The sequence below is a fragment of the Ailuropoda melanoleuca genome, chromosome 2 (assembly GCF_002007445.2).
Source record: "Ailuropoda melanoleuca isolate Jingjing chromosome 2, ASM200744v2, whole genome shotgun sequence".
Taxonomy (NCBI): Eukaryota; Metazoa; Chordata; class Mammalia; order Carnivora; family Ursidae; genus Ailuropoda; species Ailuropoda melanoleuca.
Window position 1 is genome coordinate 68,510,550 of NC_048219.1, and position 25,845 is coordinate 68,536,394.

Below are 25,845 nucleotides of genomic sequence, written 5' to 3' on the forward strand. Positions count from 1 at the left end.
TGAGGATGCCCACACATCGCTCTCCCTTGATGCAGGGAACCCTCACCATTCCCAGACAGGTGACGGTGTTTATCAGCAGGAAGGTGTTGTAGGGAGCCAGGGAGTTGCCTAGGCAGAGAACCCTCCCTCAGAAGGGGCCGTCATTCCTGGATAGCAGCCAGCTCTCAGTAAGTTCCCACCAAGGCCTGCTTTTCAGTGTGGGATCCAAGTTCTAATTTCACGCAGGTAGAGGTCTGTGTTCAGGCTGTGGGTCAGTGCGCAGGAGCTGGGCTTCTCCTCTCCACCGATCCTTAAGTAAGCGCCTCCAGTGGCCCAGGAGGCTTTCCAGGGGGCGTGGGTGTCTTAGCTCCTCAGCCTCACTGCTGCAATATCCAGGGGTGCGTCCCCCCTTCTCCGATTCTTGACGTCAAGCTCCGACAGCGCGGAGCCTGGCAAGGGCGGTGGAGAGCAGAGGGAGGGTGGCAGCGAGGGGAAGCCATTGCAGCAACAGCTTGTAGGAGGGAGCTGGACGTCTCTCGGTGGAGCAAAACCGGGAGCGAGGGCCAGAGTAGGGGGAGGAAGGGGACCTGCCGGGGTTGCTGCAAAGAGGGGCGGGGAGAGGTGGGGGCGCTGCATGCAACGCGCTGGCTCTAGCGGTGCCCGCGGGGAATGTGACATCAGCGGCGCCGGGCGCTTGCGGCTGGAGAAGGCAGCTCGCCTCGGCTGCGCGGTGCACACCTCGCCCGGGGGAGGACGCGGACTCGGGCAGGCGGCCGGGATGTCGGCGAAGGAGAGGCCAAAGGGCAAAGTGATCAAGGACAGCGTGACCCTCTTGCCCTGCTTTTATTTCGTGGAGGTGAGTTGGTCCAGACCCTTGGCCTAATGCAGATCTTGCGGGCGGCTCCGGAGCGAATTGGGGTCCTGGACGGTGCTGGAGGCGCGGAGACGGTGCCGGGGTGCGCGCCAGCTGCCCTAAATGCCCGACCCTCCCCCCCTCCCGCCCCTTCCCCTAGGTTTCTCCGGAGCTCCCCCGAGTGTGCCTGTGAGTGTCTGCCAGCCAGGGGTGATTATCACTGGTGGTGTCGCTGCTGGGTGGCCTGCAGGGAAGAGATACCTGTGTGAGTGAGTGTGGGGCTAGTTCCTGGCCCTCCTGTGCAGCCGGTGTGCACAGCGTCCGTGGCCCACAGGGGCCATGGTGCCGACATTCCGGGATTTCTGTTTTCAGTCTCCAAGTACGTATCTAGAACTCTGTGAGCTTTTGGTAAGAATTCAAATGCACACAGCCATGCTCAGAATGTATGAGGTCAGTGGATGTTTATAAAGCTTTAGAATTACTCACTGCTTTATTAAAAAAAAAAGAAAAAGAAAAAGAAAAAAAACCGTTCCCCTGTTATAATTACTATGGTGCTCACATCTGCTTCTAAAATTGGGTCTGCGTCTCTAGGCATCTATCTATGGCTCTTATCCATGGCTAACAAAAATTATACATATACATGTGTATAGGTATGTATATATGTATGTATAATATTTTTAAAATATGTGACACTATCTGCTTTTGCATGATTTCTACATGTACATTTATTTTGTGCTGATCAGTATTACAGATAAACAAGTAACATGCAGATGTAATCATAATGAGCCTCTAACTTACCAAAATGCAGTATTTAAGAAAGGAACAATTTTTATGGGAGGGTTATAAAGATTGATAGGTACAGTGATTCCACGCACCGTGGTCCATTGCATTAGGGAGACATTTTTTAGGATAGAGATTTATTGAGTCATAGGTAGAAAAGAGATGCATTGGATAGGTTTAAAGAAATTAGATGGTTTTAGTCATTCAATTATGTTCTATAATTAAATTGCAAAAGAGAATATTGGACTGTTGCTTAATTATAAATACCCTTCATTGGCTGTCTTTTCAGCCAAATATGGAGGTCTGGCACTTCCAAGTACAGATAGTAGATTCTGTATTTGATGATGGTGAGGCTTACCTGTACTGAGGGATAGCCACTGCCTTGAAACTTGGGGGAAGGGACATTGTCAGATTGTTCTTGTAGAGGACGGTATATTTGCAAAATTCTCTTAGGTGTCCCAAATTCTAAAAATGGTTTCGGTTTTAAGCAAGATGTATGTGACTTGCATAAGTCTCAGAAAAATGATGGGTGACTCCTTCATCCATGACCCATAGGGGAAAAGAAAGAAAGAAAGAAAGAAAAAGAAAAAAAAAAGAGGTTTCCTGTTTATTTAAAGTAATTAATGGATTCATTTATTTTTGCCCTTTCTCTTTCACAAGGGATTTTGAGGTCATAATTTAGATAATCTTGTTGGAAGATAATAGTTTTCTCCAGAAAAACACGGGCATCAGAAGATTCCATGATGAAAAGGGAAAATAAATAGAAAGAAAATGGGATACCTGACTTTAAGCTAAATCATGTCAGTCCACTTGTCGCATTGCTAAGCCACTGTGGTTTTATACTAAAGCACTTTCATCCATGTCTGGACCCCTTGTGTGTTCTAGGAGAAATCAGTTCATTTCTGGGTTCCACCTCCAGGATGGAGCACACCTGAGGTCAGCTAGAAGCTGACCACATATGCATTGCAGCTGTATGGCTTCAAGGAAAACACTCTTATGAAAGAGGATGCAAACCAGAGAATTAAGGATATGTCTTTAACGAGTCTATGTGTGCATTTTTGAAATACCTTTCACAGGGGTACAAACATATCCTTTAATCTAAAATTTTATAAGTAAAAATGCCTCATAATGCATTGGAAATGTGTCTCTAGGAACAAACATCTCACAAATGTCACTTCTTTTCCATGAGTGGAAATAGCCCCAAATCATGACGTTCTCTTTGACCCATTCAGGTAACCCTCTACAAATTCCTTAGCAGGGCAAGCTATGTAGAAGTGCTTGAAGTCTATGCATGGCGTTTGAGCATTAATGACGTTACATCCTGGGGGTAACGGATTTCAAAGTGAGAGCCACAAAACTTGGATTGCAAATTACCTCCTGAAACTTCAATGCATGATAGACCACTAAAGAGCCTCTAGAAAATTGGAGAAGACATCAGTACACCAATTATTTAAGGGGTTGACAGGATTCACTACCAAGCTTCTTTGGAATGACTCATTTTGAAGCCAGTGAAAATGAGCTTTATATCGCCTTTGGAGGATGAATAAATAGCAGGAATTAACATGTCAGTAGAATGCTCTAGAATAATGACACTTTGTTTTACAGCATAGTTTCCCAAGACCTTAGTAATTAAAATGGAAAAGTGAAACATGAGTGAATCTTCCATCACAGATCAGCCCAAAGCCTGTATCTCGAGCCTTTCCCGGATGACTTCAGACAATAATTTAAGCCCCCACCTCCTTCCCACTCTCTAGAGGTGGTTGGGGTTCCAGAGCATTCCTGAAATGGACCTATTTTAACGGACAGGAATGGAGAGAGTAACCAACGGAATGCTATTTGTTTGTACAGTTTGTACAGTAATAATGGCAACCATTTATGGAGCGCTTACTAGATACTAAGAATAAAGTAAGCTAAATGCTTTTCCTGCACCATCTCATTCAGTTTTCAAAGGTTCTCATTAAGAAAGATGCCATTATTATCTATGTTTCAGAGAAGAAGAAACAGAAGCTCATGGAAACTGAACAGCTTGCCGGGGGTTTACAAAGCAAGGTCAGAGGTAGAGCTGGGTGTTGATTTAGAGCATGTGGTCCTAACCACCGCACCAACTGTCTCTCTCGACTCGCTGAAAGAGTATTCACACGGGCAAAGTTACTGCCTATGGTTTCCCACTAGTAAACATAGGGATATGTAGTTTCAAATAAGGGCACATTGACAAAGATGACCATTTTGCCTGATAACAGACCATCTTCGTCAGCTGAGTTCCCCCTCCACAGGGTGCCTCTACGCACAGAGGGTTGGTGGGCAGTGTCCTCTCCTCATACTGACTCACTAGTTAGCGGCTAGGGTCCCTTCAACAAGTCCCCATGACCAGGTACAGAGAAAGAGAGGAGACCCTACCCTGGCAGTCCAGGTGCAGAATGTCAGAGGGTGGAAATTACATTCTTGTGGGCGCTGAGTTAAGTGGTTCAGCCATTAAAATTAAGGATTCTTGTCCCAGTTCACCACCAAACTCAATGTTAAGCAAACATTAAATTAATGGATAGAATTCATTTCTCTTACATCTGTGGTTTATGCTGCCAACTGTCTGCTGATGAAGGGGTTTATGGCTGACAGTAATTAAATACAGTAATATTACATGGTGATTTCAAAAAACACATGATGATTTCCAGCACAGTACCTCACTCTAGGAACGAGTTTGTTAATTTTGCATTGTTCAACTTGAAAGGAACTCTCAAACAATATCCAAGGCCTTATCAGGTTGAACAGAAAAGCAGGTTAAAAAGGAATATTCCACTGAAGAAAAGGTTTCTTTTGCCTTTGAAAGTTCCAAAGCACTCTCCAACTGATGGTTGTATCACTTACAGTGGCAACTGCAGCCGGTAGCACACCTAGAATAAGTAAAGGTCTCTCAAGCTTAATCACCCGACATTACATGTGATAAGGCTGATGTGTGCCTAATGCATTTCCTTTATACAAGGCATCATTATAGTGCTGGGACTCACCATTTGTTCTCATTAGTCATCCTGTTCAAAGGTATGAGTTCACATCAATTCAGTAGGTAATACAAACAAATGACAAATACCTTTTAAGCCAAAAAGGTATAAGTTCTTAATAAATAAATGGGAAAGAGCTTCTTTTCATTTAAATGTTCTGTTTTATGACATACACTTTTATTACCAATCGAATATTCTTGTTTTGGAGGTCGAAGAGCTATGTTTGACCAATATGCAAGGATATTTTTATAGGATCACAGAGACAGATCATTTGAAATTCTTGTTTTTCTACACACACCCACACAACTGCACACATAGGCAGGCACAAACCCAGGTTGAGTGAGAATATCCTCTCTTGCCATTAAGCATCAAATAGCAGTATCTGAAGATTCCAGATTCAGAATATTTCATACACAACAAACTTGAAATTATACAGAAAGTGTTCGCTAGTTTGAATGTTGTACTTAACAATGGCTATGTTTCAGGATTTTGTTAACACAGGTTAATTACTGTAGTGTTGGTAACCAGACAGTGGGTTCAAGAGTAAAAGCCACTGTTTCTCAGTTGATGACCTACCTGGAGAACTTCCAGAAGCCTTTGTTTGAGCACGGATACCCTGGTTAGGTCAGTCTGAACACCACGCCCAGACATTCTGGTGTCCTGATAAAATGTTAATCTGAATTTTGTTTTCTTCTTGCTGGAAAGTATCTGCAGATTCTTTATTGTAGCAAACCTTAATTCACAAGATTTCTGTTCTAGCTCATGATGTGTGTGAAAATTATATAATTCATTTGATCTTCTCGCTGGGAAATATAGCTCGCTTATTTCCTTCTCCATAAACTTTGGCATCAGTAAGAAGTACAAAATCACATTTCTGCATTGCACATACCAAAATAGTAGCTGGAGGCTTTTCCCTTTTCTGGATGGCATGGTGAAATAGTCTGCTCAAAGTAGTCCTGCAAACCCTGCCAACGGAGATGAGCTGACAAATTTTTCCTCCTCTCCTCGAGTCACAGTGCACAAAGTCCTCTGGTGAAAAACCAGAAGGAAATAGAGAATAGATTCCTAAGTTTTAGAGAGACTAAATGAGGACATTTCCACAAATACCAAGTATTGGTAAATATGCAGAACCTGCTATTAGGGAATTCTGTGCTGTTCTGGGCACCATCACCATCCTACTGTGTGTCCACGGCCAAGTCACTCATAATGTTCTGCGGTCTACTTTTCTTTAACAGGAAAAAAAACAAAAACAAAAACAAAAAACCCAAAACATTTGGCTTCTACCAACCTCAGAGGAGATTAATAACAACAACACAATAGTAATAAAACAGAATAATTTCATTCCTCCTTTATGGGACAGACCCTCACCATACATTATCTTTAATCCTGAGAACTACCCTAGAAGGTACTATTAATATTGTGTTGAGGTTGTATCGAGAAAGGATTATTATCCTTACGTTTTAAATCAGCAAACTGGAGCTCAGAGAGCTAAATGTCAATGAAAAGAAGCAGCCAGGGTCTGAGTGCTGGTGCTCTCACTCTCGCATTGCCATCCCACTGCTCCCCCTCACTCATGCTCTACTAAATGTTAACAAAGTGGGGTAAGGATACCGGCCTCTGCCATGCCTGGGCTAGCTTCATGGTGTCTGAAGGCAGGTCCTTGAAAGATGCCTGGTTGGGGCTCCCTCTGAGTTGTGGAATAAAGTTTTTCTCTTTTATTTGGCTACCGAACTTGGCTCTGTTAGTGCTGTCTCCTACTCACAGGAAGTGATTTAATCCTGACCTGGAAGTGTAGATGACAGGGTATCTGTCTGCCTAAAAAGGCACTTCCTTTGGGAAGGCACAGGGCACCCATGAGTCTCCCGTGGAGACCAAATGAACAAGAAGCTAGGGATGGAAAGAGGAGGGGTTGGTACTGAAATAAAGCTTAGAGAAGGAGAACCTGCAGGTCTGTGGAAGAAGGAATCCCAAAGAGCTAACAGAAACAGAGAAAGGCCAGGCCATGGTGGGGATTAGGAGAAGATGCATGAGAAAATAGAAGGTAGGTGTGAAGTGCATGTGAAAAAACCATGGAGACTCCTTTAGGCATTTGGGTCATCTAAGCCGTCTTGTTAAATGCAAAGCATTGAAGGCACAACTGTAGGTGTCTATGTTGGGAATGTATTACAGATATTACGCACAGCAGCTTCCTTCTAGGATATGTATACAGCCCAGGCTATTTTTCAGGCAACCTCTAATTTAAAAAAAAGTGAGGAAATGTATTACAGAATTAAGTCTAATAAAATCACGCACTCCAAGAATACCTGGTTTGGGTCCTCTATCAAAGATGAGAAAATTGTGGCTTGAAAAGGTTAACTGAGTTACCTAAAGACACACTCTGGTTAATATCAAATCAGATAGGGAATAGAACCTGAGCCCCCTGCCTCCTGTTCTAGTGCTCAGTCCTAATTATTACTATTTCTGGAATTCCCCATATTAGAAAATTCCCCCCTGGATTATAACACTTAAAATACAGGTCATTCCAACTCTACATGTGAACAAATTGTGCTAGTTGCTTGAAAGTTATATCTCAAGACCTAGAGTGCACGTTTCATGACATTGCATTGTGTTAGTCAACGTGTTAAAGCAATTGTGAATGGATCTTCTTTTTCCAAATTGTTAGGCTCTTTGAAAAGCATGGTTGCTAAAGATTGTAAGTTTGGAAGTGATATTTTTCTTTCTCATTGCCTAATTGCCCACCTATAATTTCACAATTGCTTCCTTTGACATGAGGTCTCTGATAGACAGGAAAGGAAAGAGGAAACATGGAAGGAATAAGAATATAATTTACATCATCAGTAACAAAACAACTGAGTTTTCTATTATAGTGTAATGTAATTTTTCACATATATTGCCTTTTTTTGATCCTTTAAATACAACTGAGCAGTAGATACTAACCCTGTTTTACAAAGGAAGTAACTGAGACTCCAAGAATTGCCTAAAACCCAAGTAGTACTATGCTCCTCTGTTGGGCAAAAGAAAAAAAAAAAAGAAGTTTGTATTTAGACTGTGAAATGTCTGTTTATTTATGAGCATTTTAGCTTCTATGGTTTTCTCTAGAATTAATTAGCTGAGAAATGTACTTCCAATAATTTTCTCATGGTCAAGTGGATTTTGGAATATGGAAGCCAAGGACAGAAATGTTAATTTTGACACAATTAATGTGGAGGTGTTTTTCCTATCAGTAATTAGACACTGAATCAATTGCCCTGTAGTTCCATTATTCTTTGGTTGTTTTCAAATCACAAAACATTTATGTTAACTCAACATAAAGGGGGATAATTGCTTCCCTATTTGCTGTAACAAGATGGCTTCTGTATATTTTTCCAGAACTGGCCTTAGACCACTGAAGTATAAATTAAAGAGAGGGAGAAATATAGGTAATTAAAAATGATGTATTTACAGGAGAAGGTAAATGAGGTATTAGTTTGTTTAGCAGATTGTTACTTGGGAGTGGAAACATGGAACTATGTGTGAATGTGTTGTTTACAATTTAATGTCCTCACCAAAAGAGTGGGCTATGTAATTGCCTTAGTGCTAAAACTGCCATTTTATAAAGTACCAATCATGCTTCAGAAACTGGGCCCACGTGGACAGAGCCTAAAAGAGACTGATTTTATATTAAATAGTCTCCAAAAAAGGGGTGCTAAAATGAAGTACCAGGGTGTAATTTGTTTGTAACTTCATGACAGTTCATTTCATTGAATAAATATCTATTGATTGCTTATTGTGTGCCTTTTAGTTAAGTTAGTGGAAATAATATGGAACCATTACTGGCATACTTCCTAGTCCATAGTACAGTTTCAATAAATTTTCACTGAATGGATGGAATAAAACAGCACTGACATGAACATAAATTTGTCCTTAACTTTCTTTTTTTCAGCTAATGGATACATTTTTATTTATAAAGTAAGTGCTGATAAATGTTCCATCAAATATGTTGCTCTGTCTCTTGAATTATTGAACAATGAAAAATTAAATCAATCTCCAAGGTTTATATGAGTCCTCAGCTCTTAATTATACTCATTTTATGATCTAAGGCATACCTATGGAGTTTTTGAGATTTGACTTCAAGGAGCGGTATCATTTAAACAAAGAACTCATCATTTTAATTTTCATAGATAACGCTTGAAGTTGCATAAGACACACATTCTAGCAAACTCTGGGCAAGTAACTCACTTCCTCCAAGTCTCAGTTTCCACATTTGCAAAATGGTGAAAATACTGTGGGGACATTCGTTTTTGTGACTATGATTGTGTACAAATGACACACTGTGGCTAGCAATTTCTGATGGAAACTGAGTGCTTAGTAAATGAGTTTTTTCTTTCCCATTTGCCAATACCCACCCACTCCTCATCTTGTCTAAGTAAATTTTTATGTGGCTTCAGACTTTACTAGATTCCCCTGAAAGGAGTTTGTTTTCCTTATTATTATTTTTTTGGTATCACACATTTTGGCATGTTTTAAATGTGCATACAGCGATAAAGTAATCCACTTCAATATAGAAATACATTTAAAAAGCTTACTGGATTGCATGCTCATTTTTTATTGATAGAGGCACACACACACACACACACACGCACAAAACACACACTCACAAAATGGAACCCACTTGCTTTGAGTATCCTTACTTGACCTTTTCAGTGGGAGGAAATTCACATTTACTGAACATCTTCCAAATACTAGTGTAACACTCTTCTGCAAGTCTTCACTCCAAGGATGTTGGTAGGCCCATACTCTGTGAGATCCCACCATTCTTATCTCTTTAGATTTCTATGGTACCATATATGAACTCAGCAGCAGCTATCCAGTGCAAATTACGTATTTTCTCATGTTTCATTTCAGCCATCTATGAAATTTAAAAAATTATGTTCTACAAGAAAAAATGAATAAAAGGATAATCTAATCTTTGGGAATGAATGACTTCACTTAGTCTAGTAGGGTGAAATTCACTGGAACTTTTTTTGAGACAGTTGGATACACCCCAAAGAATTAACAAGTTTTTTGCCTCCTGTGTGATGATCTGGAGATGCTTTTACTGTAGCAACTGAGATTTGAGTGATTAAAACACAGCTTCCAACTGTAAAGATTTGGGTTTAGATCATGAGTTTTCTCCATGGGAACACATAAAAAGATAGGCAACAATGTGTTGTAAACTATATACCAGAAAGAAATGAACTTTTGAAACTTTTCTACCCTAGGGTCTCATTGGGTTTCTAGCTTCCAGTTGAATGTTATACATGTATGAAGAAATTTATTCAATATGCTAGATTCTTTGATATTTAAGTCTCATGTGTATATAGTTATTTCATGGACAATATTGGTTCTAGTGACTTTTTAGATAATTAGACCAGGAGATAATTAAGATAATTAATTTTTTCCTTTTTTTTTTTTTTTTAAACTCCAACCTCTAGAGCAATAGAAACAGCAGGGAGAGGATAATAGGCTCTCATAAATTTGTGTTGCATTAATGTCATATTGGTCAAGAAATCTGTCAGTTAATGGAGACAGGGGGATAGGGACTGTACTGAGCCTCAGCTTTGGTCTTAGCCTCAGCCTCAGTCTCCTCTGGCTGATTCCAAAGGCTAGTAATCCTTTTAGCCCAATCCAGAAACAAGGGAAGAAATTGCTAAGACTTCATCCCCCAGATATGTGTTCCAACATGTCCAAAAAGGGCCTAGTGCAGCACCTCCCAGAAGATGCCTGCTCAATAGACTATGAAAGATTTTACAGACCGCTCATTTCAAGACTCCCAGCCCACCTGGCTCGACAGGCTCTGTCCCTTCCTCCATCACCATCCTTGCATTTTAAGACTGCAGAGGTCAACACAACAGAGGAGAGGCGAGATGGGTAATAGGAGATGACCCAAGAAGCACAAATACCTTAGTGAGCTGTGTTTCAGTCTCGCATCCTCTCTTGTGGTGTTTCTTCATTTTCCAGGCCATATTAAGAACCATAATGAGGACAACAATTTCTAAGCTAGACAGAGGCAGTTAAACATAACAGAGGGGCAGACACTGAGCTTGGGCAGTGAGGCAGGACCTCCCCTTCTTCAACAGCAAGATAGGGCTGCTTAGCTACACAGACCAGATGGTTGGGTTGCCAAAATCAGAGGCTGCTCAGATCTTGGCATATGAGCAGGGGTCAACCAAATCTCTAATGAATGGCTACATCTTGAAATGGGTGGGGAGGTTGCTTAAAAATGTCATCAGCCACAACACTGCTAACGGTCCCTCTAGCTCAGAGACATTTCCATCCTACTGGGCCACCTTCCAAAGATCCGTGCATGGCACCAGGTGAAACTCTAATAAGTCTGCCAAATGGCACACACACACACACACACACACACACACACACACGGTCTCATTTGCTCTTTGACTTTTGGTTCAAACTACTTACTTTCCCAGGTTTTTGTGTTGTTCAAGCAATCCAGCAGTAATTAGATTTATTCATTTAAAACTTGAATAATAAAATGTGCCTCTTCGGGGTGCCTGGGTGGCTCAGTCCTTAAGCGTCTGCCTTTAGCTCAGGTCATGATCCCAGAGTCCTGGGATCGAGCCCCGCGTCGGGTTCCCTGCTCAGCAAGAAGCCTGCTTCTCCCATTTCTACTCACCCTGCTTGTGTTCCCTCTCTCCCTGTCTCTCTCTCTGTCAAATAAATAAATAAAATCTTTTAAAAAAAAATGTGCCTCTTTGCCAGATGTACTTGTATGCCAGGTTACATTTGATTTGGCATGTATGTTTATTCATCTGACTTTTTGATGCATGTCAAAATGAAACACATGATACAATTATACTTAATTTAATCACACCCTTAAGATATTGGAAAGTAAAAGTTATTAATGGCCTGTCCCACATTAATATTCTATCTCCAATATTCCTTTTATATTCACTGATATCTTTCACAGATACATTCAAGTAAATAAAACCCTTAGCAGCCTTGGAAAATCTTTTATCTTGAGGGTGGGCTCATAATGTGCATTTTAGTATACATCTAAGTATGTAGGAGACAAGCTTGAAGGGAAGAGTGGCTCATGAAACATTGTTAAGTTCTTATCTAAAAAAGTAGATTAGTGGGCGCCTGGGTGGCACAGCTGTTAAGCGTCTGCCTTCGGCTCAGGGCATGATCCCGGTGTTATGGGATCGAGCCCCACATCAGGCTTCTTCTGCTATGAGCCTGCTTCTTCCTCTCCCACTCCCCCAGCTTGTGTTGGGGCGCCTGGGTGGCACAGCGGTTAAGCGTCTGCCTTCAGCTCAGGGCGTGATCCCGGCGTTGTGGGATCGAGCCCCACATCAGGCTCCTCTGCTATGAGCCTGCTTCTTCCTCTCCCACTCCCCTTGCTTGTGTTCCCTCTCTCGCTGGCTGTCTCTATCTCTGTAAAATAAATAAATAAAATCTTTAAAAAAAAAATAAATAAAAAAATAAAAAAGTAGATTAGAAATCCCTTTGCTGGTTAATTGATAGGTCAAATAAAATATATCAGCCACAAAGTATACACTCAATAAACGTTTGTTAAGATTTAAATCAATTAATTATTACCTAATAAAAAATATAAATTTTTATAGTGCCTACATGATAAATTTGGTTACCTGAATTTAGTAAACAACTCAAAAAAATTTTCAAAAGACTGATGTCTCTAATTTTATAATTTCTGTTTATAACATAAAATTATATGTCACTTTAGTTCTCAAAATCAGAATTTTGATTTTGTTATTCCATATCTCAAAATTTTAGTAATTTTTAGTTACATTTCATTTCCTTGACATTGCATGACAATATTTATTTATTTTTCTTTTACTCCTATGTTGTATCACATTAGGAAATACATATTGGACCCCAAATGTACTGTTTCCCTTGTGAGACCATTGAGGTGAAAATATGTATGCTTTCTCTACATGAATAAAATAATCCAAGTAATAGTGAAAATGTCATTTAATCTAAGCATATTAAAATTTTAATTTTTTAGGACTTATCAAAAATACATGCACGATACCAATCACAGCAGAAATTGTAGGGAGGGATCCATGGTATATAAAGATAAAATGTACTTTATATTAGTTTACTTTTTCTATTTCTCAATGTCTTTGTGAAGGCAAAGGTCAGAGGTGGAAGTTTTAACAAAAGGCAGTAAGTATAATGATCACGAACATGAACTCAGGTGCTGGGTTTCTTGGAGTTTATAATCTAGCTAACCAGCTGTATAATCTTGCACAAATCGTGTCATCTGTCTATGCCTCAGTTCTCTTGTCTTTGGGGATAATAATAGTACCTAATAATAACAGTAAGAGGTTTTATGAGGATTGCATGAGTTCAGAAATGTAAACTACTTTCAATGGCACCTGGAAAATATTAGTGCATTAAATTCCTACTTGTACCCATATTTTTAAAAGTCAGGTATATGTTCTAAGGGAAAAAAATTACTACTCTAGAAAGATTTAAAAGCAATTACTTTTAGCAATTGAGGTACAGGTCCCCAGCCTCAGGTCTTAGTGTCTAATTTGGTTTAAAGAACAAAATGCTTTCCAAGACAATGCACATACTTCATTGTCTAATTATGTAAGAGGAGCAGATCTTCAAAACCTGAGGTTAAAACTGGTGATTACAAAGCTTACTACTCCAAGCCTAATGCTGGATCAATATTCAGGTAATAAAACAGACATGTATTATTATTTTAAACTTTACTGTTTGACCATTGAATGATTGTAATTAGTGTTTTTAGAGCTATAAAGATGTAATTTATATTTGGATATAAAGACATAGAACAGAGTTTTCCCATTAAACTGAACACACGTATTAGGTCTGGTTGCTTGTCCCTATTAACTACCATTGCTATTTGAAGGACTTAGTTTGAGTTTCTTGTGTTCTTCAATGCTTAAAAAAATCATTATTATAATTCTAGAAATTTACGATAGGAGCATGTTCTGTGAGAGAAGTAGGCAAGGATCTTTTCACATGGGTATTTTTCTTTTATCATATTAACCACATGACAGGAATTGTGTAAAACCCTTAACATCTCTGGTCAAGCCATCTGTCCAAGTATGTATTTATTCTACATTGAGGCTATTGAGTATGTCCTTTGCTATACTAGGCCCTGGGGATAGAGAAGTGAATAAAACCATTTCTCTGTTCTCAAGGGTCATATCATTGAATAAAAGAGAAAAGTGAAGGAACAACTGCCGTCCCATTTGACAATCGCTATGACAGAGGCATTCATTGGTCCATCTCTGTGCGGTCAGAGAAAGCGATCCAAAGAAAACGCTGAGGACAAGAAAGCATCTGGAGCTTTAAAGGTGCCCCAATCCCTGGTATTTTATGCCAGAAGTTATTTAAGAGGGAAAACAAAAGTGAAGATAAGAGCAGAAAACATCCAAGATATAATTAAGGGTTCTCAAGATATTTCCAAAAAAAGAATTACATTAGAGAAACTGCACAGGGCAGAGCTTTTAGACCTTGGAATATCAGATGATGAAGAGTGTGATTTGAAAGTGCCTAGCGCTTTTCAGCCTTGGTGCCGCTGTTGAAACCCCTCGCACACATGGCCAACTCTCGCCTCTGTCTTTAAGTGGCATTTCCACAGAAGCCTGGGGCTTTTCTTTCCTGAAAAGCACCGGATTCATGCCAGATGGTGACATGTGCCAGAGTGGCAGCAGGGTGGAGTGGGGCTCGTGCTTCCCGGAATTGAACAAACAAGGTTCCCCACTCTGGCTTGGTACTTAGAAGCCAGGCATGCCGTTTAACGGATCTGGGGCAACGTCTTTTCTCAAAATGTATCTTACAATTCCCAAAGAGGTCATGGGCACAAAATTAGATAATTCATGGGGAAACGGCTACATAAGAACCCAATAAAAGCTCTTTTCTTTTTAGACATGAATTGCTGCTCAATAAATGCTATTTTCAGTAACTGAAAGTGGACTGAACTGTAGAAAAGATAGGTAGTAGATTTGAGCCCAAGAAGCAATTTCCCGGGGCACCTGGTGGCTCAGTCGGTTAAGCGTCTGCCTTCAGCTCGGGTCATCATCCCAGGGTCCTGGGATCTAGTTCCGCATTGGGCTCCCTGCTCAGCAGGGAGTCTGCTTCTCCCCCTGCCTGCCACTCCCCTGCTTGTGTTCTCTCTCTGTCGGTCAAATAAATAATTTTTTTTTCTAAAAAGAATCAATTTTCGTGTTTGGAAGCTAAAGAGGTTGGTAGAGAAACTGTTTAAGAGTGAAGAAATGGGTGAATTTTTAAAATGGCACATATTCCCTGCAACACCCTTTTCCCTTTGGCAATCACAGCCTTTGCAGCAATGTTGAGGGGAAAGTAGGTTGAGAGCCATGAGCAAAGAAGTTGACATCATGTTTCCTGGACTCGGGCACCTGGGTAGAATCTGGGGGTTCCCACTCATCAGCTTTGTGACCCGTGGACAATTTATGTAACTGACATCTGCCTCAGTTTTCTCATCTGTAAATTGGAAATATCAATAGATACTTTATAAGTTGTGAACTGAATGTAGCAATCTGTTATAGAGCAAAGCATGGCATCTGGCACCCACATCCCCGAAACATATGCTATGGGATTGTCAGGAAATCGTTCGTGTTTTCTGTTTAATAGTAATGTCCTGATTTCTTTTGATTAAATTCAGTGAACATTTATTGAACACCTAAAACATTCAGAGCACTGTGTGACATATATAGGTCTCAATTTTTTAAGTACTTAATCTTAAGACTAGGGCTGGTAATATACAAAAAAACTATAGTCCAAGGCAGACAAACAGGTCCTACAATAAGATATATATGGAGTACAGGAGTCAGAGTCTTCAGTTCTGAATGAAGAGCATGGAGAAGGTTTCAGGAAGAAAAAAATCATGTCGTTTTGACCCTTATGAGGACAATTTTTATGGGACATGAATGTGAAAATGTAATGTAAAACAGAGACTAGAAAATGTCTTTTGAGACATAAGTGTAATGGGGACCTGATACTTTATAGCAGGTAGTGACCATGTGAAAGAAATGAGTGGAATGTCTCTGGGATCATGCCAGCACATGGATAATTTTAGAACTAGATGGCAAAGTAAGCAGCCCTTCATTTCACTGAGAACAGACGAGGCCCAGAAAGGTTAAGTGACTTGCCTCAAATTCCAGAAGCTAGTGGAATAAATGAGGGAGAAACTGGCTTCTCCTGGCTCTGAAGCTGAATTCTATCACGCTGCCTTGTTTGAATTTGTATCTATGCGTGCCATTTAAACCACAGCTAGTTTATTTGTGAAAACTAATTTAGATACCTAGACCTTGAACAACGTTATAGACTCATTCTTGATCTTTTCCTTCCCTTAACAATACCACATGTGCCAGTGTGTTTTTTATAACCCCTATTTTTGAGATTCATTGTAGTTCATCTAAATATGCTGCAATTAAGATACCATTATAAACTATAAAGCCCTGTACTATATTATAGTATCTATTATTAGTTATTACCATTGCCAATATTTTAAGGAAGCATTTATCTGTATTAACTACAAGGCAAAAATTACTAGAAATGTCATTAAATGTTGCACTGTAGGAAGTGGAAAAGTCTATCATCACTGTGTTGACCTATGACAACCTCCTTTTTGGCACAAGCTTTAGTAAAATTACTTTGATCTGCTAATATTTCTTCCAGTTTGAACTTGATTTTAATATATTGTATTAATGTTTTAAATTTCACATTTTATATGATTTAGGGATACTTTATCAGAATTGGTTCCCAGGCTCCCATTTAAACTTTGTTATTGACAAAAAAATAAATTACATTAAATTAAATTTGTTATTCACAGTTAAAAACGTTCCTTTTCTTGTAGATTACCTCTTGCATATGAGTGGTACGAATCTACACAATTGCGTTCTTTGACTTCTTGTGCCATTATTCATATTAAAAGCAAAGCAATTTTGCTCTGATATTTCTTGTGCAAGTGTTCAAAAGTGAGTGTGATGTTGTTTAAATCGTCCTCTATCAATAATGTGCAGCTTTTCACCAGCAGCGTTGGTCCAGATAGGCAACTTACTCTTTTCTGACAGCTACGTTTTGATACCTAAGAGGCATCTCAACTTTCATGTTTCCAGAACAGAACCTTAGATTTCTCCCACTCAAGCTTCTCAGCCTTCCCTCTTCCAATAAATGATGCCACTGACCTGATCGCTCAAGCCTCAGGTCCTTGAAATCAGCCTTTATTCTTTTTCCTTCAGGGACCAGACAATCACTAAGTCCTGTCATTTCTGTCTCCAAAATCATAGCCAGATCTGGCAACTTCTCCCCTCTCCAGCACTGCACCTGCGATCGTGTCTTGGCTGGCTTGCTGCAAGGGCTGCACATCCACTAGCACAGAAGCTCCTTGGGTGCAGAGAACTTTCTGTTGTTGACTGCTGTCTTCCTCGCTCACAAAGCAGTGTCTAGCACACACTGTGTAGTCAAGAAGTATTTGCCGAGTTTGGATGAGCCTTCTAAATGTTCACCCTGCTTCTACTTTTGACCATCCATGATCCATCCTCAAGCCAATAGCCAAAGTGAGATCTGTAAGATATATTTCAAGTCGTATCAAATAATGAATGTGGAACTCTACATCAAAAACTAATGATGGACTGTAAGGTGACTAACGTAACAATAAAATATATATGTTTTATATAAAATAAATTTATATAAAAATAAAAATATATATTTTGTATATAATAAAAATGTATATATATTTCAAATCATATTACACCTCTGCTTAAATTCTCCAAAGCACTTCCAAATGTACTTTGCACGCAGCCTTCAATTCTCTGCGAAGCTTGGCCCCAAATCCACCTCTCTGACTTCTTATGTCATGTCTCCCTTCTGAGTCTACCTTTTACCCGGTTTTTAGATGATTAGTTCTTTCTTGCCCTGTTAAGTTTTTTGCTTAAATGACACCTACTTAGGTAGGTCTTCTCTGATCTAAAAGAACAATCCAGGCACTCAATTCTTTTGTCTTCTTTGGAGTATATGTTCTTTCTCATATTATAATTTTTAAATTGTTATCCGCTTTCCTCCGTGAGAATGAAATCTTCATGAGAACAAGGACTTTGGTTTATTCCATCTGTATTTCCAGGACACAGAACAAGGCCTAGTGCTAGCAGACTCTCAGTAGATATTTGTTGAATAAATAAATAAACAAAGGGGCATTAATATTATATACGTTAATTGGCTCTTTGCGACAATGATCCCACCAGTTTAAGAGGATTTCATAAGACTCTACATTCATGACAGCCATGAAAAAGGAAAAGAATGGAACTGACCTGTCTTACGCTAGGCCAAGAGCAGAGTAAACTCCCCCAAATGAGAAGGAAAGCTTGTTCCTCTCATCAACACTCTAAAAGCAAGTAAGTTCTCTGACCTAGAGAAAATGTCATGATAAATTCCATAAAATGTTTTGCTAAAATTGATCTATACGTCAATTTGTTTTTTTAAATAAGGCCTTAAAAAATCAATATTATCTAGTGAATGTAATCTTTTGAAACACATTTCTTTTGCTTGTCTTGTCCCCTAAAACTGTTGTAATTTTCTCTTAAAAATTGCTTCTATTATTTTTACTCACAAGTTCCTTAGCAGATGGTAATTATAAGAATCAATCTCTTTTTCTTTTTCTTTTTTTTTTTTTGAAAATCATTTTCCTAATCTTCAGGTAATTTCCCTCCTCTGTATTGCTGCATAAAAATAACAAGTTCGCACTTTTTTCTTGGCTACAACATAACTAGAGAATAAAATTCCTAATGCCTGCCTATATGGATCTTTTAAAATCTCTTTTTAAATCTCATTTTAAATGCAATTGAAAGATGTCTGTGTGATTTTATTATGTATATATATCAATTCTGTATCTGTGCCCAAATTAGTACATAGCATCTGTTAACGTTCTTCCATTCAAAAAGAAGTTTTGTTGATGAGTATTTCAAAAGACGAAAGATACCTCTGAAGATAAGTGTGTTAGAAAGAAGCATTGTAATTTAATTCGTTATGTTGTCTGGTAGTAAAATACAATACAGGACAACAATGTATAATATTACTTTTTCCCCAAATATTATCAATATCTTGTTCAAAAGACTGTTTCTTTTAGAGATTTTTATTTATTTATTTGTCAGGGAGAGAGAGAGCACAAGCAGGGTAAGTGACAGGCAGAGGAAGAAACAGGCTCCCTGCTGAGCAAGGAGCCTGATGCAGGACTTGATCCCAGGACTCTGGGATCATGACCTGAGCCAAAGGCAGACACTTAACCGGCTGAGCCACCCAGGCGTCCCCAAATCACTATTTCTTAAAAACAAATTGAAGTAGAATACAAAGAACAAAAGTTTTTTTTAAAAAATCCAGAGAAACAAACATCAAAAAGAAGAAAAATATGACCATTATTTTGAAAATAGATGAGGGTCTCAAAAGATGTTTCTACAGAACTGTAAAAGCTGTTATTACATGGGTAGAAACATGGTGTCACTGGGAGAATCTTAAAAGAAGGCTGAGGTCTGAAATGACTAAGGTGCATAACATTACTGAAGAAAATTATTTTCACTCAAAAATTAATTTATTATATTCATATATATGCATATATATTTGGAAGTCACTCAGATGTATAATATTAGTGGAAATGTAGAAATGAGTTATATTAGGCCCTCACTTTAAGGAGATTTTCATTTGGGAAGCAGAACAAAGGCTCCAACTAACATATAGCAGATAACTATAATAAAGGACAGCATATAAAAATTTCCTAAAAAGAGGGGCACAGGGGTGGCTCAGTCAGTTAAGCACCTGCCTTCAGCTCAGGTCGTGATCTCAGGGTCCTGGGATGGAAGCCTGCATTGTTGGGCTCCCTGCTCCGTGGGGAGCCTGCTTTTCCCTCTCCCTCTACTCCTCCCCCAGTTGTGCACTCGCACGCTTGCTCTCTCTCTCTCTCTCTCTCTCATGCTCATGCTCTGTCTCTCCCTCAAATAAAAAAAAAAATTTTTTTTTAATTCCTAAGAAGAAGTACTAGGGAATTAAGAGTTAAGAAATTACCCTCAAAAAGGATAAGCATAAAATGAATTATGAAAAATTAATAATATTATTAATAGTTACAGCAAAAAAACAACAGTAATTAGACTAACATTTATAAGCTATTCTTCATTCTAGGTGTTGTTGAAAATTACTTGCAATAGTTCATTTAATCTTTTCAACTGCCTGTGATGATGGGTACGTACTGTCAATGTACCTATTTCATAGATGAGAAGACTGAGGTTTAAGGAAAACATTTCCGAGATCACATTGGTGGTAGTGAGAGGAAGAGCTGATATTAGAACCTCCCTTGAAAATCATATGACCTCATTGGTTTGACTACAGTATGTCGAATTCAGAGCGTCCCTCCGTATTTACACACATGCGCACGTACACACGTACACGCACAGACACACGCACACTATAGAAGCTGAACTTTCATTTCATGGCTATATCTCCATTGGTATAGGTAAGCAGATTCTAAAGTAATCATCCACGAAATTCAATAACAAATAATGTCTTTACTAGGGAAAATTTATTTAATTTTCAGTTGGTCACGTTGATTAAGTTTTGTTCATCTTTCTGCAGAAGACATCAAACTTGCTTTACTGGAGCGTTAGTATCATAAACTGAGATGATCAAATGTCATCTGTGTGGGCATCAAGAGTCTCAGATCTGACTCCCATTTACAAAATACCTTTATAAGACCTAAAATATGAACTAAAGGCATCAAGGAAAGAGGAAAGAAGATGGGTCATCAAATCTGGTTTAAAAGTGAAATACTTAACAATCACATTAATGGAGGGAAAACTTTTACTGACTCTATGGAGACAGTAGCTTTAAGAAAATGTCTATTTATGCGAAAGTGATACATATTTTTAACTAAAGATTTGCAAATAGAAACCCTTAGTTAAACAGAACTATAAGCAAACAGCCCCCACATTAATTGATGCTAGCTGTATTTCATTATCCTGAAACTCTAATCCCATTTTTGGAAAAAAAAAAAAAGCATAGAATAGTGGTTTAGAAATGAGACTTTGGAGCTACAATTCATGGGCTCAAAATCTACCTCTGTCACTTACTAGAGAAGACTGGGCTTATCCACCTACAAAACAAGAATAATATTATATCATAATAAAAAGTCTTAAATGAGTTAAAAATTAACTAATACAATTATTTAAGGTTTCTAAAACAGAAAGTTGACGGCACATAGTAAGGGCTATATGCATTATTAGTTAAGTGAAAATTAAAATATATTTAAGTGGATTTAAGTGAAAAATCTCAATCACGCCCGTGCAGCATGAAGTGGTGCTTTATTGGTTGAGACTGAAAGCTCCTAGTCGTGTGTTACAGGAGAGGGGAGCGGTGCGGAGGAATGATCAGACATTTGGAGTGATCAATGATCATGGGCTCTAATGAGAGAGATGTGACTGTTTTGATGTACTTTTTATCCTATTGAAAAGCATCAATCTGAAAAACAGGAGGACAATGCCAGATTAATCTCTCTATATAATTAGTTTTTCTAATAAACCTAATTCTCACCTCATTATAAAAAGACCCATGGGAATAGAAGGCATAATGCTGTTTTGTAAATTTATTTTTTTTAACTGAACAACCAGATATCACGGATGGTCAATAATGACTTCATCAAAAATCTGCTCTGTTTAGCAAAGAAATATTATATCCTCTACAAGTAACAAAGCCTTAAGCTAAACAATTCTTAATACATGTGTGATTTAATCTGAATTTTCAGATTCTGAAAGGCCTACCATCAATGTACATGCAGTATTTTCTCAAACTGAGAGCAGGTGTCTCAATCTTATGATCCTTGCTGGCTAAGCCCATGTCCTGCTCAACCATATTATAGCTAGCTTCCACATAGTACCTGACATATTGTAGGTTGAGTGAATAAATAATTAAATCCATAACACAAAGTCTCAAAGGTAAATGGATAATTTAGGTTTTACCAGAAAAACTAAAGGACATCCAGTGAAATTACAATTTCAGATAAACAGCAAATAATTTTTAGTATAAGTATCCCCCCAATATTGCATGGTACATACTTACACTAAAAATTGGTCATTGCTTATCTGAAATTATAATCTCACTGGGTGATCTGTATTTCCTTTGCTAAATTTGGTAACTCTAGTCTAGTTATTAATTTATTTAATTAGTCATTTATCAACAAGTATTTATTGCAATATTAAATTATTAAACGAAGTACTACATGCCCACCACGTGCCAGGAACAATTCTATGCCCTGACTCAGCAATAAATAAATATCACTGGCAGACTCTCAATTCATGGAGCATGTGTTTCAGTGGGAGATGGAGAGACGGTGATGAAAATAAACAGGTGAAGTATTAAACTGACAAGGTAATTCTGGTTAATGATTGATGCCATGAAGAAAATCAAGCAAGATGATAAGGACAGAGAAGGAAGTCTGGATCAAGGCGATCTTTTTCTTTTGTGTGTGTGTGTGAGAGAGAGAGAAAGAGAGAGAGAGAGAGAGAGAAAACCTTTATTGATAAATATTTAGGTTACAATGCAATAAATAGAGTGATGGTTTGTTGGGGAATAAAAACTCAAGCAGATCTCTGTGTCTCCACCCCAGCTCTGGTTTTCAGCCTCTGCCTTCCTACTGGCCAGTTTGGACAATGAGGCCTTGGTGGGTGTGGCCAGCCTCCTTGAGCCCTCGGGGGCCTCTGTCTTCCTGGCCAGGGGTTCACGCACCATCTTAGACTCACCATCCCTAGGAGAAGCAGCGCCCTTGGCTTTGGGTGCCTCCTTGGCCGCATGGGCAACAACCTCTTCAGGGACGTGGTTTTCCTTCTTTTTTGGCTGGAGAAGCAACACCATTCTTGCCCTTGGGGACCAGGGATTTTGAACTCTGACTCCCAGCTTTTGTTTTCCTGCGTGCCTCACCACCGTGGCTATTCCTTCCACCTTTGACTTTTGACTTCCCACTGGGCCCAGTGGCACTGGTAAGGGCCTGTGTGGCCTTGTCTGGCTGTTGGGAGGCCTGATGACAGAAAATCATCATTAAATGATGAAAGAAGCCAATCATACAAAGAGCCAGAGGACGAGCACAAAAAGAAGGAACGGCAAATGCAAAGGACCTTAAGTAGAAATGAATGTGACTGTTTAGGAGAAGGGTGGAAACCAATTAGATTATAGTGGACTGAAGGTTGGGGAGTTGTATAAACATTGTACAAGAAGATGTAAGAGACTGAAAGAAGAGTCAGTTCATGCAGAAATTTGTATTCCATGATGTGACATTTGGATATTTGAGTAGAATGGAAAGCACTAGAGTGGTTAAGATAGCGAGGGATATGATCAAAAATATTTTCCAAAGACCTCTTGGTTTGCTGGGTGGAAAATGGATAGGTGGGGTGGGGAGAGAAGAGTGAAAGTACAACACCAGTTAGGAGGTGATCTGAGAGCAAAGGTGAGGGACACAACATGGGCTCACAGCAGGCTGGTGACAGACGTTGGTGAATTAGATGTTCTGAAAGCAGAAACCATAGCATTTATGAAAGGTTTTAAGTCTTGAGATCAGAGGAGAGTGGTGCGAGAAGGGGAAATAGATACTCGTTTCTGCTTAAAGACCCACTGATCCTATGTGTGACCCGTGCACAATAATAAATTGCTGTCCTATATCCTTCCTTCTCAGTTGCCTATATTGGCATCATCAGTGGTTAGCCTGTATTTCCTTGAACTCACGGATGTCTTCAAACCTGTGCACTCTGGATTTAGCTGCTATGACCGGAGTCTTAGCATGCCGTATATTGAGCCAACCCAGGAGGCAATTCCATTCCTCATGCTGCTGAGCTTGGCTTTTGCTGGACCTGCAATTACGGTAAGAATTGCCCCCAAATTATGTTTGTCAGGCCCCCAACACTAAGAATGACCACATTTGTGTAATAAATGGGTTAAAAACAAACAAAAAGTGAACACGAAATCTTGGAACGGAAAGATCATATCTTTGAGATATTTTGAAAATGTCATGTGACTTAATAGTTGAAAATTACTGGCATTAAAAGTTAAGATTGTATAATTGCAAAATTGATGGGTCTCTAATGTTCAGTTTTATAAATCATTCTAAAAAATGTCTGTAATTGCATAATTCCCCTTGAATAGCTAATATGACATTACTGATATACTTCCTATTTGGTTGATTTGGTATCTGAAGTCTGGAAAACTGGAGGGGAAAAACAAATAATTATATAGCCAAGAACTTTCTTCTCAAAAGGCATGTTGATACCACTTACAGTTTCAGTTTTTAATGGATTAGCACTTTTTATTGATTAGGAGCACTGAGCACCAACAATTATAAAGTAAAAAGGGCAGGACTCACATTCCTGGCACGTTGGTTCACGCATGCACACATACACAAAAATAAAATAGATGCAAAACAGGCATTTGCACTTAAAAATATATAATATAAAGAAATGCCCTAATCTACTAGAATTGAATTTTTTTAAATCATTGTTATTTTTAGTTTGCTAACTTACACATTATGAAGAGACACATTTTCATTAATCCATTAATAAGTAAGACTGGACAAGCCTTTCCACCATCTCTTCTGCCCCCAGAATCCCACATAAAGAATAAGAAGCATGTTTCAAGGTTAATAATATTTATTTCTACCAGCAGGAGCTCTTACTTTGCTTTTATCATGCTCATGAATGTCAGAGGAAGTGGTTCTTAAATGAAAAGCTGTATTTGAATGGAGTTTTTATAAGATTCCCTAATGAATCAGTCAATTCTGGTTCAGCACATCAGCAATTTTAGAAAAATCTATACATAAACCCTCCAAAGTCTATACTTTTATGTAGCTATGAATTTGTTTTTTCAAAATTTCCCCTGCATTAAATAATTATAGCATATGTTTACACTCTAAATAGATTATACAAAAGATTCTCAGAAGGTAAAATCAGAACTTAATATTCCATAGAACTTTAACATACTTAAAAGGTCTCAAATACTTTGTAAATTAATAAGTTATTTGAACTCCAGTTAACTCCAGAGTGATTGGAACGATTAATGATGTGCTTGGAAATAGCCGAGAAACTAATAAAAGATATTTAAAGTGCAGTATTGCTCAGAATAACAGCATTTTCCTGTCATTTCTCTAACAACTTATTAAAAAATCCATATCATCAGTCACTTGACAAGAGCAAAAAGAATATATGCTTTAAACTACTACACCAGAAAGCATTTCTCCTAGTTAGAGTGTAACCCCCAAATTTATTATAATAAAATACTTGAAATAAATAAAATTCTGTACAAATGTTCATGACTGTGTTAATATTTAACACAAGACTATGTTTGATATTTAACCATTTAAATAATATGTTTTTTATATATCCAGAAGCCTTTCTTCCCTAGGACATTTTATTAAGTTGTCAGGAAAGCAAGCCTGATTATGCCACTTGCTGCTGACACCGTTTATGTCCCATCGATCCCTTTGCTAACACTATTCCATGTCCTGGGGACAATGACCTTGGCCTCATTGCTGTGTTCTTGCATCTGTGACTCCTTCATTTCCTTAATAAATTCTCAATATGCAATTTAGGCATGTTTCCCGGGGCTTCCAGGCCAAAGCTTTCTTTCTTGAGGCTTGAGAGATGACAGGGCAAATCTGTCATGGCTGCCTCTCACCAAGTTGGACCTGGGAAGCCCAGTGCCAGTTCCCTCCATAAGGGACCCACTGAATCTCGGGGTCTCCACACAGGGCCTCCGTAGTGGCTGCATGTGTCTTAATGGAACAAGAAGGAACCTAGGGAAATATTTATATTCTGGGTTCTCTAAATTCCCCCATATCACGTAGAGCTCCATGACACTCTAGGGAGTCAGTAGTTCTTTTCTTCCACACTGGGTTCATAGCTCTGGATAACCAACTCAGTGGTAAAACAAATCTTGACTTTGCTCACATCGAATATTGCTTTCACACCTTTCTCTCCAAACATATATCATACTTCTTCTAGATTCCTTTCCAATTTCATTTTCTCCTCTGTCTTTAAGGACTTGTCCCAAAACATTCATTTTTTCAACATTGGTCTTATGGGGTCTGTAGTTGTCTTGTTCTAGACCCATAATTCTGTCTCTAATCTTACCACATAGTTACTATTCTAATCTCCTTCTCCTCTTTTCCTGAGGGTGAAAAATAACAAGTAGACTCTAATTGCCAACTTTCATGGATGCTGTGTT

The 25,845-nt window shown here is 38.8% G+C and overlaps 1 protein-coding gene across 1 annotated transcript in view; it reads left to right on the forward strand.

Moving 5' to 3' along the window:
* The first annotated feature begins 253 nt into the window (after positions 1 to 253).
* PLPPR4 (phospholipid phosphatase related 4) overlaps positions 254 to 25,845 on the forward strand; it is a 42,302-nt gene continuing 16,710 nt past the window's right edge. Inside the window, exons 1-2 of the mRNA XM_011226928.3 lie at positions 254 to 835; positions 23,306 to 23,491. Coding sequence (XP_011225230.1) covers positions 614 to 835; positions 23,306 to 23,491 — 408 coding nt within the window. The 5' untranslated portion in view covers positions 254 to 613. The remainder of the gene's footprint in view (positions 836 to 23,305; positions 23,492 to 25,845) is intronic.